General features: G+C 39.4%; 1 protein-coding gene across 11 annotated transcripts in view; it reads right to left on the bottom strand.

Moving 5' to 3' along the window:
- SDCCAG8 (SHH signaling and ciliogenesis regulator SDCCAG8) overlaps window positions 1–17,578 on the bottom strand; it is a 253,284-nt gene that overhangs the window by 194,671 nt on the left and 41,035 nt on the right. For 10 of the 11 annotated variants that reach the window (XM_040451836.1, XM_040451834.1, XM_040451837.1 and 7 more), the window contains exons 6-8: window positions 17,145–17,285; window positions 8,563–8,627; window positions 4,891–5,079 (exon numbers count right to left, since the gene is read on the bottom strand). In XM_040451836.1, the coding sequence (XP_040307770.1) occupies window positions 4,891–5,079; window positions 8,563–8,627; window positions 17,145–17,285 (395 nt within the window). The remainder of the gene's footprint in view (window positions 1–4,890; window positions 5,080–8,562; window positions 8,628–17,144; window positions 17,286–17,578) is intronic. The other variant, XM_040451841.1, reaches the window with a different exon arrangement.

The following is a 17,578-nucleotide window of genomic DNA, read 5'->3' as shown; positions in this document are numbered from 1 at the left end:
AATCTAATTTCTAAATGACTGCCAGTCTTGAAATCAATGTAAACATTGTAGCTTCCTCTTAAAATACTTTTCTCATGACCTACAAGGGTAATATGAAAGGCAATAGGGAAAGAAACCCTGCCTTTAATTTTTGGTTTGGTTGTGCTTGGCTACTTAAACTCTGCCTCTCTTCATCTGTGTGACTTTGAATATGCTTTTTGCCCTTTTTAAGTTAATTTTTTCATTACATTCTCCCTGAAAAATTCATTACCAATGTGGTTAAAGACCCATTCGACACACACTTTCAATTTCAGTGCCTTCTTCCACCTCTCCAGTGGTCATCACTGTTAAGTACTGAGAGTTTATCCTTTTAAGCCTTTTTCTATGTGTATGTATGAACCTGGAGAAAATATACTGTATGGCTGTGTATGGACTTTTACAAAAATAAAAATACAAACAGTTTTGTATCACATGTGTCTTTTTCATGTATCACATGTGTATCACATGTGTGTTATGTTTTTCCTTCAAAAATCTATTGTGGAGCTTAGTCCCACATTAGCACATCTAGATCTATTTCATTCTTTTTTTCTTTTACTGTGCATAACATAATAGATGCAAAACTCTGAAGGATATTTAGTTATTCACATCCAAAAGAAACACTTTTGGTTTCTTCTGTAGTTTCTATACTCACAACACTTCTGACACCTCATGTGGGGGGTGTCAGATACTGACACTGACCCTGATGCTCAGTGGGGACATTAATTTCCTGGAGTCAGCACAGACCCCACAGGGTAAGGCTCAGCCCCACAAGACTGTCTGCTGGCTTTGGGTGCCACTTTCAAGTCCCATCTTGTCACCTGTACTTCTGAACAACTGGCCGTAAATCACGGGTTCTCCTGACCCCTTCCTCAGCTTTGATAATTTGCTATGACAGCTCACAGAACTCAGGAAAGTGCTTTACTTACTCTTTCCCATTCATTATAAAGGATACAATTCACTAACAGGTAAATAAATAGAAGGGATGCACAGGGCAAGGTATGTGGGAAGGGGCGTGGGGCTGCCGTGCTCGCTCTGGGCATGCCACCCTCCCAGCACCTTGGTCCCCAACCCGGAAGCCCTCCAAATCCCATGGTTTAGGGTTTTCATGGGGTTCTATAGGTTCTATAGGGGGTTCTATAGGATTGATAAAAACATTACTCATTGGTGATTGAACTCAATCTCTAGTCCCTGCCCATTTCCCAGAGATTGGGGAGTAATCTCTACTCACCAGGATGCTTCCCCTGGCAAGCGGCACACCCATCCGTACTGGGGTTCCAGAAGTCATCTTATTAACATAAACCCAGGTGTGGTTGAAAGGAGCTTATTAAGAAAAACGAAAGATGTTCCTTTCACCTTTATGTTCCACAGCTATTTCAGGAGCAAGGGACAAAATCCAAACAAAGGATGTTCCTTCTGTTCTTACCATTTAGGAAATTACAAGGATTTTTTTTTTTTTTTTTTTTTAGTGTTTATTTATTTTTGAGAGAGAGAGAGAGAGAGACAGAGCATGAGCCAGGGAGGGGTAGAAAGAGGGGGAAACACAGAATCCAAAGGAGGCTTTAGGCTCTGAGCTGTCAGCACAGAGCCTGATGCGGGGCTCAAACCCATGGACTGCGAGATCATGACCTGAGCTGAAGTCGGATGCTCAACCGACTGAGCCAACCAGGCACCCCAAGAAATTATAAGGATTTTGGGAGCTATATGCCAGGAACTAGAGATGAATACCAAAATATGTTTTTCTGATCATGTCACAATATCACAATACTGTTACAAATAACACTGTAAAAGCATTCCCCGAAACTACTCCATTTTGCATATACATATTCCTTGGGGGTGATGTTGAAATATGTAAGACACAACTTAAATATTACTCACTCATAGCCTCACCAGTACTTGTCACTATCAATCTCCTTAATTTTCACCAATTTGATGGGTTGGTTTTGAAAAAGAATCTGTCTTTCCCTGAATGAAAGCAGAGTGAATACCTTCTCCTACGTTGACAGTTTCCTCTTTCATTGCTCACCATTCCTATTCTTTATCTGCTTTGCCACTGGGTAGTTTGTCCTCTGTGTTTGTTTCAAAGGATGTGCTTTATACATTATACCAACTGTTTGTTATGTAACATGCAAATATTTTCCCTAGTCTTTTAATTTGTATTACTGTATCATAAAAAGTTTCTTTTGGGGGCGCCTGGGTGGCTCAGTCGGTTAAGCATCTGACTTTGGCTCAGGTCATGATCTCATGGCTCGTGTTGGGTTCTTTGCTGTCAGCACAGAGCCTATTTCAGAGCCTCGGTCCTCCTCTCTCTCTTCCCCTCCCCCACATGAGCGCACGCATGCACACTCTCTCTCTCAAAAATAAATAAACGTTTAAAAGGAAAACACTTTTTTTTAAATGAAGTTAAAGGTATAACCTTTTTCCTTTATGCCATTCATTTTCCATACCATGCACAGGGCTTTAGCTGAACGCCATGAAAATAATTTTCTACATTTTCTTTTAATATTTTTATAGTCTGAATTAGATCTGGGTCTTTAAACCATCTTGAATTTGTTTTTGTGAAACAAGTCTCTTTTTTTCAAAAGTAAACAGGAAAAATTTTAACTTATGTGAGTCTCAGTTTCCCTAGCCACAAAATGGAGCTAATAATATTTACCTCATGAATGCTTTACTAAGATTAAAAAAGATTATGTTTGGGGCGCCTGGGTGGCGCAGTCGGTTAAGCGTCCGACTTCAGCCAGGTCACGATCTCACGGTCCGTGAGTTCGAGCCCCGCATCAGGCTCTGGGCTGATGGCTCAGAGCCTGGAGCCTGTTTCCGATTCTGTGTCTTCCTCTCTCTCTGCCCCTCCCCCTTTCATGCTCTGTCTCTCTCTGTCCCAAAAATAAATAAAAAACGTTGAAAAAAAATTTTTTTTAAATAAAAAAATAAAAAAAAAAAAAGATTATGTTTTTAAACAGCCTGGCAGAGTCCTTGACATATATAAACGTATACCACATGGTAGTTGTATCTGAAAATATATTTAATATATATTTAATAAATTTCACAGTTATGTGAAATCTATAAGAATAACTTAACAATATATTTAATAATATAATATAACAAAAAGCAGAACCATTAGCTGAGATCGTAAAACCTACCAGTCAGTCCATACTGGAGAAATTCAGTTTTTATCCAAAACCAACAGGTTAATCACGTGTGGAAACCATGGCATTTTGATTCTTTTGGAACAGGAGAGGTACAGAGGAGTTTTAATATCTATGGAGCATTTATTATCTGGCCTGCCAAATAATAAAAAAACTGGGCTTTTTTGGTGTGTTTTTGTTGTTTTTTGAATTATTCACATCACTGGTAGGAACTGTCTTAAGCAGTGTATGGTATTCTTTTTTTTTTTTTTTTTTTTGAACGTTTATTTATTTTTGGGACAGAGAGAGACACAGCATGAACGGGGGAGGGGCAAAGAGAGAGGGAGACACAGAATCGGAAACAGGCTCCAGGCTCTGAGCCATCAGCCCAGAGCCTGACGCGGGGCTCGAACTCACGGACCGCGAGATCATGACCTGGCTGAAGTCGGACGCTCAACCGACTGCGCCACCCAGGCGCCCCAGGTATTCTTTTAATGAAACCTCAAAATAACCCTATTAGGTACTTTTACCTCCATTTTAACAATGGGGAAATTGAGGCATGAGAGGTTAAGTAATTTTCGTGAGGTTACACAGGTAGTTAGTGGTAGAATAGAGTGTTAGTCTCAGCAGCCAGTCTGACGCAAAAGCTAGTGCTCTGGCCCCAAGGCTAAGCGTCCCCGTAAAACCCCCAAACCAGATGCAGAGAAGTAATTTGTCCAAAGGTCAAAACATAGAGTAAAACTGGTCTGACTTCAACGAACCAGTCTTTCCATTCTCCACGCCCGTTCCAACAGTAGGATCTCTGACTGTTGAGCAGTAAAGGCCAAAATGCCTGGTCCTGCGAGCAGCAAACACTCATGGAGCGTCTACCACAGGCCAGATCCTCTGCTAGACGCCAGGCGTACAGACAAAAACAGATCACACGTGCTGCCTCCAACATATTATAAAATCATGGAAGACAGGAGCCTAAATCAATTGAAGACCAGGTGGGATGAGGTTGGCCAGAGAATGCTTCTCAGAGGTGGTGCTGTTTGAGCTATTTAAATGAGTTCAAACAGACAGGGGTGACCTTGAGCACAGGGAATAAGAACCAACACCACCGGACAGTATCGTAGATAAAAATTCTCAAGTGCGCAGGATAACCTTTCCACAGGAAAACACCTCCCTGAAATAGTGAAAATAGGACAAAAAGGATATGCACAGAGAACTGTCATATTTCAGCCTAGATGAACTACATGAAAGGTCATTTGTAACTTGTCCTTAGTTGATCTTCAAATATTGATACTGGGACATAGGGAGTCCTTCTTCCAATGCACTGGTAATACTCTTCACTGCAGGCATGAGACAAAGACGTGAGAAGAACTCACTCTACCTACACTACAGCACGGAAGTCCAGGACTTGACAACATCAAAAGAGAGCCTCACAAACTCAGTTTTGTTAAGAATAGTGCTGGATTTGCAGTTATAGATTCAGAGACATGCAGGGAATTGTAAAGATTCCTTACGTCCATTCTCTCACTTCGAGATGAGGCTGAAGCCTAGAGAGGTAAGACCACTCGTCTGAAATGACCTGATCGCACAACCCTGGCAGAACCCAGCTATTCTGTCTTCCAGAAAGCTCTACTGAAGGGACCGTTTCCAGTCCATTTCACTCGAAGCTCAGGGTCAATCGCATGTGAGACAGCACGGGGATAAAGGGACACAGCGCTCCTTTAAAGATGCAATTCTCCATGTGGAGAAGCACACTTACTTAGTCAGTCTTTCAATGGTCTGCACGTGAACATTATTATGGGTTTGGGAAAGAACAGCTTCGTGCTGAGCACATTTCAAACACAGGCCACCAACCCAGTTAGAAGTATTCGCAGCGAGGAGAGACTCTTTATGCTTCAGTCGCTCTTTAAGATCTTCACAATTTTTCTGATATTCAGCTAAGTCTTTCCTGAAAAGAAGGGAGAGAAAGTTCTAGCAAAATGACCAGGAACATTACTTTCACCTGGAACATCACAGTGGTAACTCTTACTATTGCTGATGGGTGTTTACCTTATGAGGTGCTCTGTATATAACGCATTAATTCTTACCACAACCCTGAACGTAAGCGTGATTATCCTAATTGACACTTTGGATAAAATGAGGCTTGACTATATTAAATAATTAAGCAAAGTTCTTGTAAGATTTTAACACAGATTAGTCTACCTCTTGATACTGGCTCTCATTTCAAAGGATCCCATCTCCATGGCATTATATTACCTACAAACCAAAAGTAAAACTACAAATACAAATCCTCAACAGTTTCTCTTTATTAATAAAGAGGCAAGGCAATATAACAAAACATCCTTGTATTGAGAGAAATACCCTATTCCAAGTGTTAACCCTTGAAATTTGTAGAGTACCTCAAAAGATTACATAAAGCTCATGGATTTTGTCCATGAGTAATTTATTATTGCCCGTTCTTCCTTAGGAGGAAAAAAAAGAACTTAAAAACAATTATCTAACCACAAAGTTCTATAAAGAGCTATTTCAAAAGAAAGTGGGCTCCTCTCGTCTTTCAGAAAGAAGTTATATAGAATTTACCAGTCATAAGACTTGTAAGTATAAGCTATTAACTGGAAATATGCAGCCCGATAAAGAAAGGACAGAGGAAATGTGTGTGTGTGTGTGTGTGTGTGTGTGTGTGTGTGTGTGTAGTTACTTTGTTTGTTTTAATATATGAGATAGTTCCTGGAAAAGGTTTTGCTCCAAGCTGACTGTTTTAAGAATAAAATGTATGGGTTGTATTCCTACCCCCACCCCTTCTCATAAAGCTTTGGCAAAATCAACTTGGAGAACTGACTTTCCCACTGTATAAAAAACAAAACAAAACAAAACACAAAACAAAACAAAAAAAAAACCCACTTCCTAGCTTACAAAGGAGAAAATAGCCCTTAAGTACTTGGACTCCTGAAAGCAGGCACGTGATCTCTGTCTGTGTCAACTCTCTGTTGTCAGTTTCTATTAAATTCAGGGAGCTGTAGCTACCTTTACTTGCTGTCACAGAGGGGAAGCCAATATGACACTGGCTGTCACATGCTACCTCATCTCTGGATGGGGGGGGAGGGGGTCGGGGAGGAGAAGCTGATTTTGTCCCATGCCCAAGATACTCTTTCCAACACACTTAGTTTTCTGTTTAAGTTCCATGTAGAAAAAGTCTGACTTTCAAAAGGCTTTATAAAAATAACTTTGGAAGCACATTCCAAAGTCAAAGGGTCTGCATTACTCTTTCTGTCAGTTTCAGATTCAAAACACTGAGGTAGATTTGATTACTTGAAATGCCAAAAAAGAAAAAGAAATAGGTACCAAAAAGGTAGAGTTTCTGAGAGTGGTGGTTTTATCTCTTTCTGAAAGAAAATGACTCTTTAAGTACTCTTAAGTTACACTAAAGGAAAAGACAAAAAAAAAAAAAAACAAAGATGCAGGGAAGAAAGTCATTACAAAGTAGTATTTCAATGTAATTAACTATGGCATATTTGACTTCTGAATGAAACAACAGAAGTCACATTTCCATAGTATAGTAACCTAGAAATATATTAATTTAAACACTGGAGACTTGGGGTGCCTGGGTGGCTCAGTCACTTAAGTGTCTTGACTTCAGCTCAGGACATCATCTCGCAGTTCTTGGGTTCAAGCCCCACATTGGGCTCTCTGCTCTCAGCACAGAGCCTGCTTCAGATCCTCTGTCCCCCTCTCTCTCTGCCATTCCCCTGCTCTCTCTCTCTCTCAAAATAAATAAATAAATGTTAAGAATTTTTTTAAAACTGAAGACACAATACACTAGACATCAAAATATAATAAAGCAAGATAAAGAGCAAGAATGCAAAAATTAGGCCATTTAAAAAATATTAGGTTTCTTCATGAAACAAAAATATCTATAGAAGTAGGTATATACATAGAGATCAGGATAAGGTTTAAAGGTTTAATACACATAAAAGCGTATTAAAATAAATGAATGATAGTGTGCTTAAAAGCCAGGCGCTCTGGTTCTTAGTATCACTCTACTTACATCTCCAAACAATACATGGCCTGAAAATCTTAAATTTTATTTAAAATTAGACTTATTAAAATTATAAAAAGTATTTTAAATTTTGATTGAAATATATTTCATTACTGCTATTTAAAATAAGCTGCAATGCACAAAAAAATCAATTCCTGTTACTTTTTCTACACATAACACATAATAAATCACTGATGGTTAATCTATCATATATAAGTTTTATTGGGATTTTTTTAAAAAAACATGTCAAAAATTACATGAAAACTTATTATATATAAAGAAGTCTCAGGGCGCCTGGGTGGCTCAGATGGTTAAGTGTCTGACTTCAGCTCAGGTCATGATCTCGAGGTCCGTGAGTTCGAGCCCCGCATCGGGCTCTGTGCTGACAGCTCGGAGCCTGGAGCCTGCTTCAGATTCTGTGTCTCCCTCTCTCTCTGCCCCTCCCTGACTCACATTCTGTCTCTCTCTGCCTCTCAAAAATAAATTAAAAAAAAAAAAAAAAGCAGTCTCTTTCTTATCCAGTTTCACTTTCCACAGCTTAGTTTCCCACCGTCAACCGAGGTCCAGAGCAGATGATCCTCCAGACAGATCATCAGAAGGTCAGTAGTAGCCTAGGCTGCTTCACAACACCTACATCCTTCACCCCTTCATTGCATCACACAGGCATTTTAGATCTCACATCATCACAAGAAGGACAATAAGATATTTTGAAAGACCACATTCGCTTAACGGTTATTACGGTACACTGTTATGGCTGTTCTATTTTATTATGAGTTATTGCTGTTAATCTCTTACTGTGCCTAATCTCTTACTAAATTAAACTTTATCGCAGGTATGTATGTACAGAAAAAAACCAATATGTACAGAGTTCAGTACTGACCAGTCTCAGGCATCCACTGGGAGTCTTGGAATGTATCCCCCATGGAGAAGGCGGTGGATACGTTCTCATATTCATCACGTATAGAAAAATACTCAAACTATTATTGTTACAATTTTAAAAATTAGATACAAACACCTATAGAGAAAAAACACTTTCACGTAATTTTAAAACTAGAAGAATGCTTTATTTTCAGTATTTTATTTTAAAAGCATGGTTTCTATCAGAGCAGCTAGTGTTTCTTATTTGTATAAGAAAACACAAATATTTCATAACCGATGAAGGCATAAAATTTGTAATTTAGCTCATAGTTCTTTGACATGTGATTTGGAAAAGGCCTTCACAATTTTATGCCCCCTTATCCTTTAATAACCTGAGGATATTTCTTATGTACACATAAAATGTCATCAAGTAATTCTTATATTGAGTAAGACTGGCAGGTCATCAAACATTCAAATATATTTGAAAGATCATTATGCTTTTGCTATGATTATTTTAAATGGACAATGATACTTTACCTTAAAAATTTCAATTGAGATTCTAGGACTTCAGTCTTTTCTTCATAAGTAAGTTTCAGCCTCTCCTTTAAAAAACAAAAAATGTATATTTTCTCTATGTCCCGTGCTTTACAAACAAGGTTTCATTATTCATATTAAACTCAATTTTTTTTCCTTTTACCCAGGAGGAAAATTTAAAAAAATTAAAAAACATTTTCCCTAGTCCACCCCAAATTTTGTATTTTATTGACTATATACCTGCAAAGAACTATCGAGTCATAAAATGGGTAACACTGCCACCCCCCCAATTTTTTTTTTGAAAAATGCATTCATCAGGTCTTAATTTTAAAAGTGTGACTGAGAATGAATAAATAAATAAACAAAAGGGTGACTCTGGGAAAAACTGATTATAACCTGTAAGGTCTGTGAGGGCAAGGATCAGATCTTACTAGAATCCCCCACTGTGATTGCTGCATATAGACATACAATAAATGTGTGTTGGATGAATGATAAAAGCAAAGTTATGAATCACAATAAATGACAGACCAAACTAATATCCTGGCTACAAGGGTCTGTTGGTGTCCCACTATTCTCTCGTTCAGCAAACATTTTTGGGGGTACCCTAAGATGAAGACGCCTTTAACCTTAAGGAGCTAATCATCTAGTACAGAATAGAAAACACATGGATGGGGGTGCCTGGGTGGCTCAGTAGGTTGAGCATCTGACTTTTGATTTTGGCTCAGGTAATGATCCCAGGATCAGGAGATCGAGCCCCGTGTCAGGGTCCGTGCTGAGCATGGAGCCTGCTTAAGATTCTTCCTTTCTTCATTCCTCCTTTTCTTTTCTTTCTTTCTTTTCTTTCTTTCTCTCTCTCCCTCTGCCCTTCCCCCACTCATGCATACTCATACTCTCTCTCTAAAAAATATAAATTAAAAACAAGAAAAAGAAAAACACATGGACAATTTCAATTATACATAATTCACTCCAATGAGGCATATAGAAGGTAAACGGATATCACAGAGGTGGGAACTTGTAATTCAGCTTAAGAGGGGTAGAGAAGACTTCATGGAGGAAGTGCTAACACATAAAGGATTAATTTCCAACAGAGCAAAAGGCACAGAGAGAAAACATGCTGAATATTTGGGTGGTAAGCAGATCTGTATCCCTACAAATAAAATGCAAGGTGGAAGAATGGATAGAGATGGGTGGAACAGGTGAGAATGTGCCATGAGGAGAATAAATACGCAAGACCTTTACCCAGACAACTCGTGTAGTCTCCATGTAGTAGAGGCATTGGGTGAACACTGAAAACTCTATCAGATTTGATTCTTAAGTCACTCTGAAGTGTGGGAAAACAAAGACCAATGAGGAAGTGCATTACAATTACATCAGGAAGAGATATACACACAAACAAGAGTAATCACACAGTAAGAAGAGAAAAGAAAGAATTTAGTCTGGAGCTATATAAAAACTGAAATTGACAGAATTTTATAACTGAATAGATAACTGGGGAGAAAAATAACATTAAAAATGATCCTGGGGGGTGGGGAGCCTGGGTGGCTCAGTCAGTTAAGTGTCCAACTCTCGGTTTTGGCTCAGGTCATGATCTCATGGTTTTGTGAGTTCAAAACCATCAAGCTCCATGCTGACAGTGGGGAGCCTGTTTGGGATTCTCAATCTCTCTCTCTCTCTCTCTCTCTCTCTCTCTCTGCCCCTCCCCCACTTGCACTCTCTGTCTCTCTCAAAATAAATAAAACAACTTTTTAAAAAAGAAAAAAACTGTAAAAGGTTATTGACAAAAATTAAAGATGTCCTATATAAATAGAGTAATACATAAGTTTAATGGATTAGATGATATAATATCATAAAGATATCTTTTCTCCCAAGTGACTTATAGCTTAAAGACAATCTCAATCAAGGGATGCCTGGGTGGCTCAGTCGGTTAAGCATCTGACTTCAGCTCAGGTCATGACCTTGCCATTCCTGAGTTCAAGCCCCATGTCGGGCTCTGTGCTGCCAGCTCAGAGCCTGGAGCCCACTTTGGATTCTGTGTCTCCCTCTCTCTTTACCTACCCCCAGCTTGCACTCTGTCTGTCTCTCTCAAAGATAAATAAACATTAAAAAATTTTTTTAAATAGACAATCTCAATCAAAACCTCATAATGGCTTTTCGGACTTTGAAAAATTAATTCTAAAATGTATTTGGAAGTAAAAAAGGCCAGAAGTAAGACATTTTTGGGGACAAAGTACAACGTTGGAAGATGTGGTAAGTAGTCTAATAGGTAGATATACCTACCCTAACAGATAGAGAGCTGTAACAATCAAGAGAGGAGAGGATGGTTGTAGCACAAAGAACAAGGAAGTAAAAAACAGAGCCCAGACATCTATGTACACCTGATTTATGACAAAGATTCAGACAAAGGACTGTCTTTTCAACAAGTGGTTAATGTGTGTGTGTGTGTGTGTGTGTGTGTGTGTGTGTAGACAACTATATGGGAAAAAGCAAAAGGTGATCCCCTACACACTACATCAAATACAAAACTAAATTGCAGGTAGATTGAGATTTAAATGTTAAAAGCAAGACTATAAAGTTTCCAGAAGAAAATCTTAGAGAAGTTCCTCATGATCTGGGGCAGGGATACATTTTTTTTTAAATTGTCTATAAGAAACTCACCTTATTTTTTATTTTTATTTTTAAATTTACATCCAAGTTAGTTAGCATATAGTGCAACAAGGATTTCAGGAGTAGATCCCTTAATGCCCCTTACCCATTTAGCCCACCCCCCCACCTCCCACAACCCCTCCAGTAACCCTCAGTTTGTTCTCCATATTTAAGAGTCTCTTATGTTTTGTTTTCCTCCCTGTTTTTATATTATTTTTCCTTCCCTTCCCTTGTGTCCACCTATTTTGTGTCTTAAACTCCTCATATGAGTGAAGTCATATGGTATTTGTCTTTCTCTAATTTCGCTTAGCATAATACACTCTAGTTCCAGCCACATAGTTACAAATGAAAAGATTTCATTCTTTTAAATAGGACACAGAAAGCACTAAACAATAAAGGGGATGACATTAAAATTAAGAAATTTTAGTCATGAAGGAAGGAATGAAAAAAATAGAAAGCAAGAGAAAGAAATAAAACTATCAAGACAATTATAAGGCAAGCCACAGAGTGGGAAAATATATTTACAACAGATAGAACCAACAAAGGGCTTGTATCCAGAATACATAAAGAAGTTCAAAAAAACAATGTCAGATAACTCAAAATAATGAGTAGGTATTGAACATGCACCTCACAAGAGGAGCACACCAATAAGTACGTGAAAAGTATTCAATCTCATGCGTAATCAGGGAAATGCAGATGAAAACCACAAGGACATAGCACTACAAGCCCACCAGAAAAACTGACAATACAACGTGTTGGGGGGATATGGAGCAAAGGCATCACTCCTATGCTGCTGTAGAAGTGTAAACTGATAAAAACCACCCCAAAGCTCAACTTAACCACTCAGTTTGAACAGCTATATACCCCTAAGACCAATAATTCCACTCCAAGATATACACCTGACATAAATGTGTGCCATGTACGCCAATAGACCAATCTTAAAGAATGTTCAGGGATGCCTTGAGTGGCTCAGCCGGTTGAACATCTGACTTTTGATTTTGGCTCAAGTCATGACGCCATGATTGTGGGGTCGAGCCCCGCCTCCAGCTCCGTGATGAGTGTGAAGCCTGCTTAAGATTCTGTCTCTCTCTCTCTCTCTCTCTCTCTCTCTCTCTCCTGCCCCTCTCTTGCTTGCACACGCTCTCTCTAATAAAAAATTTTAAATAAGTAAGATTCTCTTTCTCTCTCCCTCTGTCCCTCCCCTGCTCATACTCTCTCTCTCTCTTACTCTCCCTCTCTCTAAAATAGAGAGATGGAGGGGCGCCTGGGTGGCTCAGTCGGTTGAGAGTCCGACTTCAGCTCAGGTCATGATCTCGCGGTCCGTGAGTTCAAGCCCCGCATCAGGCTTTGTGCTAACAGCTCAGAGCCTGGAGCCTGTTTCGGATTCTGTGTCTCTTTCTCTCTCTGACCCTCCCCCATTCATGCTCTGTCTCTCTCTGTCTCAAAAATAAATAAATGTTAAAAAATTTTTTTAAAAATAAATAAAATAAAATAGATGGATGGATGTATAGATAGATAGAAATAAGGAAAGAAAAGAAAGAAAGGAAGAAAGGAAGAAAGGAAGAAAGAAAGAAAGAAAGAAAGAAAGAAAGAAAGAAAGAAAGAAAAAAGAGCAAAAATGAAAGAAAGAAAGAAAGAAAGAAAGAAAGAAAGAAAGAAAGAAAGAAAGAAAGAGTTAGTCCATAGCAGCAACATTTACAATAGCCCCAAACTGGAAATAACACAAAAACCCATCAACTGAGGAATGGATAAATGAATTGTAGTGTATTTACACAGTAGACCCACCCTGAAAATGAACAAATGTCTGCCACATGCAACAATGTGTATGAATCTAACAAACATAATGTCAAACAAAATAAGTCAGACACAAAAAATCATATACTGTGTGACCCAATTTTTACAGTGTTTAAAAAATCAGGTAGACATCAACTAGAGTGTCCAGAGATCTTGCTTCGGCAATTTTCATAAAAGTCAAGATAGTGATTAGCTCTAAGGGAATGAGGGGGCAGTGACTAGGAGGGGGCACAGAGAGAGAGGGTGCTCATTAGAACAAAATCATGAAGCTGCACATTTTTGTTTTGTGCACTGTTAAAATTTTTATCTATTTATTTTGAAAGAGAGAGAGAGAGTGTGCAAGGAGGGGAGGAGCAGAGAGAGACAGAGATAGAGAGAGAGATAGAGAGAGAATCCCAAGCTGTGAGCACATAGCCCAACACGGGGCTCAGTCCCACAAACCGTGAGATTGTGACCTGGGCCAAAATCGAGAGTCAGATGTTTAACCAACTGAGCCACCCAGACGCCCTGTTTTGTGCATTTTTCTGAGCGTATGTTAAATTGGGCCATTAGACAAGTAAAGGGGGATGACATGAGCATTATACGTATCATAATTAGAATGCTGCCACAAGGTTGAGGAAGAGGAGGACTGATTGGTGCAGGTCATTGATGACCTTGAAAAGAACAAGTTGAGGCCAACGTGAGGTATCGGCTCAACCGACGCATGTTAAAGAGACAGTGGGAGGGGAGACGTGGTGACATGAATGTGGACAACTGTTTGGGAAGGTGTTGGTATGCAGGGGAGCAATCGTTGAGTGATAGTTCGAAGGGAGCACAGGGTCCAGAGAGTATATTTTGTACTTGCTTCAAGATGGGAGCTAGTGGAGCACATGTTCTGCTGAGAAAAACCCAGTGAAGAGGGAGGAAAGGTGCAAGAGCAAGAGGAGACCAGCACAAGAGCAAAACCCTGGGAAACAGCGAGGAGGATCGGGACACAGGGCACACAGACATGGGGACTGCAGTTTGCCACAGACTGGATAACCAACGAATTTATAGCAATTGTAAACACGACACTAAGAGGAGATGTAAGAGAGACATTAATTCTTTTTTATAAGTGTATGCATTTATTTTGAGAGAGAGAGAGTGCAAGGACTCACGTGCATGAGCGGGGGAGGGACGGAAAGAGAGGGAGACAGAGAATTCCAAGCAGGCTCCGCACCGTCAGCACAGAGATCAACGATGGGGCTTGATCCCACGAACCGTGAGATCATGACCTGTGCTGAAATCGAGTGAGACACACAACCGACTGAGCCACCTAGGTGCCCCAAGAGAGAAACGAATTCTAATGTGGGAGAAGGAGGAGTGGAAGTGTGTAATCAAGGAAGGAAGAACGGGAGGGGGCATCTGAACACAGCCTTGTAGGCAGGAAGTATTTCGGTGGGCAGAAGTTAAGAAGGAAAGTTTAGGTCAGGATATCTGCATAAACCACAGCCAGTGATGCAAACAGAAATGGAAGTGGGTAGGGGCACCTGGGTGGCTCAGTCAGTTAAGTGTCTGACTTCAGCTCAGGTCATGATCTCACAACTCTGTGCCAGGCTCTGTGCTGACAGCTCGGAGCCTGGAGCCTGCTTCAGATTCTGTGTCTCCCTCTCTCTCTCTCCCCCTCCCCCGTCATGCTCGCTCTCTCTCTCTCTCTCTCTCTCTCTCCCCCAAAACTAAATAAATATTAAAAAAAAAATTTTTTTTTAAATAAATGGAAGTGGGTAATAAGTTTATGACGTAGTAAGTAGTGAGGGGTCTGTATGTCTACAGTAATGTTTGGGAGACTGACAGAAATGAGTCCAGAAAGGTAGCTTGAACCAAACTGTGGACAGCTTGGGAGATGGGTCTTTATCCTGTGGGCATTAAATAGTTATCATAGATTATTCAGCTGGGAAGAAAATACAATTTACGTAATCTTTCATTTTGTTTAAAAAAAAAAAAAGAACTCTTTCCAAAATAGTAGAATAAAGCTTGGGTTAGGGGCTGAGAAAGGAGAGGGAGTTTAGAGCCATATGAGCCTTCAGAATACTCTAACAATAATACCTAGAGACGATAATGAGAGCTGAACTATATAATCCATCCTATCTCCCCCTGGAGTCCTCCATTTACAGTGTCATTTTTACATTTTCATCATCATTGATCAATTCTGCACATCAAATTTAATGCAAATAAGATTTCAAGCAATAGGAAAAAGAAAGGCCTGTTACAACATCAAAAGATTTGAAAGTATCATTTGATCTGAAAATAAAATTATTTGAGACTCTGGGAAGTGAGGACATTCAAAACCAGCTACGTATATGAGGGGATTTAGAAAGCCTTCCCCGGGAAGATACATGCTCGGGCCTGCGAAGACCTTAAGCTTTCACTCCAGCTGATCTCTAGGCTGAGAGCAAGCCCAGCTACACGCTGAAGGAAGGAATGCCCCAGCACAGAACCAATCCACAAAGACTGGCAGAGGTGGCTCTTCTTTCTGGGCTTCCTAGGCGTGTGTGGTTTTGGTGGTTGTTGGCTTACTTGTTTTAGCTCCTGGCATTCACGGAAATCTATCAAACATTAGCAGAACATGAGCTAACGAAACAGAGTTCAGCGATCACACACAACAAGGAACAGTCTACAAAATTAAATTGGAAAAGTCTCGAAACAAAAAGACGATACAACCTTCAACAATAAAAGAAGCAGAAAACCATGGGGAAAATGGGGGATTGGATTTCCAGAGTTATCACAATATAATAGTTCATTCCAATGTCCAGTTTTCAACCACAAAAAAAAAAAAAAATCAAAAGCATACAAAGAAGCAGGAAAATATGACCTACTCAGAGGCATAGAATAAATAAATAATAAACAAACAAACAAACAAATAAATCTACAGAAACCACCCTTAAAAAAATCTACAGGCACCAGGCCTACTAGAAAAATAATTTAAAACAATAATCTTAAATACGCCCAAAGAGCTAAAAGGAAACATGGCCAATGTCCAAAGAACTACAAGAAGTAAGGAAGACAGTGTACACCTGAAACTAATATAACACTTTGTGCCGACTAACTGGAATGAAAATAAAACCTTTAAAAAAGTAAGAAAACAAAGTATAAAGGGAACCAAACAAAAATCCCAGAGCTGGAAGGTACGATAACCAAAATGAAAAATTCACGAAAGGTATGGAAGGGCACATGTGAGCAGCAGAACAAAGAATCAGAAAACTTGAAGACAGGACAGACGAAATGATGGAGTCTGAGGAGCAGAAAGAAAAAAGAGTGAAGAATTACCATAGGATCCAACAATTCCATTTCTGGTTATATACCCAAGGGAAATGAAAGTCGGGGCAAAAACAGATACTTGTGTACTGATGTTCAGCTTCATTCACAAGAGCCAAAAGGTGATAACAAACTAAACTTTAATCAACAAATGAATGGATAAACAAAGTGTGGTATAGACATAAATGGAATATGACTCACCCTGAAAAAGGAAATTCTGCTACATGATACAGCGCCGATGAACCCTGAAAACATGCTCGATGAAACATGCCAGACACAAAAGAACCAATATTGTTTGATTCTGCATATGTCAGGTACCTAGACTAGGCAAATTCATAAAGACAGAAAGTAGAAGAGGTTGCCAGGGGTTAGGAGAGAGAATGGAAGTTTTATTTAATGGGTACATAGTTTTTTGATTTTTTGTTTTTTATTTTTTATTTATTTATTCTGAGAGAGACAGAGAAAGCATGAGTCAGGGCAGGACAGAGAGAGAGAGAGAGACAGAGAGAGAGAGAGCAAGAGCGAGAGAGAGAGAGAGAGAAAGGATCCCAAACAGATTCCTCAATGCCAGCACAGAGCCCAACTTAGGACTCGAATTCACGAAACCACAAGATCATGACCTGAGCGGAAACCAAGTGTTGGATGTTTAACCGACTGAGCCACCCCAGGTGTCCCAACGGTTTTTGTTTGGGATGATAAAAATTCTTGAAATGGATAGTGTTTATGGCTGTACAACATTGTCATTGTATTTAATGCAAATGAGTTGTACACTTAAATTGTTAAATGGTAAATTTTAAAATGGTTAAAGTGTTAAGCTTATGTTATACATATTTACCACAATATAGTACAAAAGAGAAAAGCACTCAAATTCTCACCAGTTCTAGTCTCCATTTTTCAGCTTCCCCAGCAGATGCACCTACGACAATATCCGCATTGCCACGGGAGAATCGTCTCTTGGCAGCTTCACCCACCCCAGAATCTTCACCTGTTGTAATCCAAGAATTCTGCATGTTTCCCTAAAATAAAATGTACCAGTAATTACAATTGGCATTTTAACTTTAAATCAACATGCATGCTTTACAAATGGAATACTGGTTCTCATCTGTGATGAAAGGGGTAAAAAAGCATATGCTTCTAAACTGCAAATCAAGAATGAATTTGAAGTGTGGGCCCATGAGGGTCATACTGCACAGGTGGTACAAGGTCAAATTCCTACAGGCGCAGGCAAGAACATAAATGAGCAAGGAGTGCTCCAACAAATGAACTTCTCTCTTATTTCTCTGAAGACATACTTTCTCTTTTTTACATT

The sequence above is a fragment of the Herpailurus yagouaroundi genome, unplaced genomic scaffold, assembly GCF_014898765.1.
Source record: "Herpailurus yagouaroundi ecotype Mexico unplaced genomic scaffold, PumYag 205, whole genome shotgun sequence".
NCBI lineage: Eukaryota > Metazoa > Chordata > Mammalia > Carnivora > Felidae > Herpailurus > Herpailurus yagouaroundi.
Note: the sequence above shows the minus strand (reverse complement) of the source record. Positions and strands in the feature narration are given on the sequence as shown.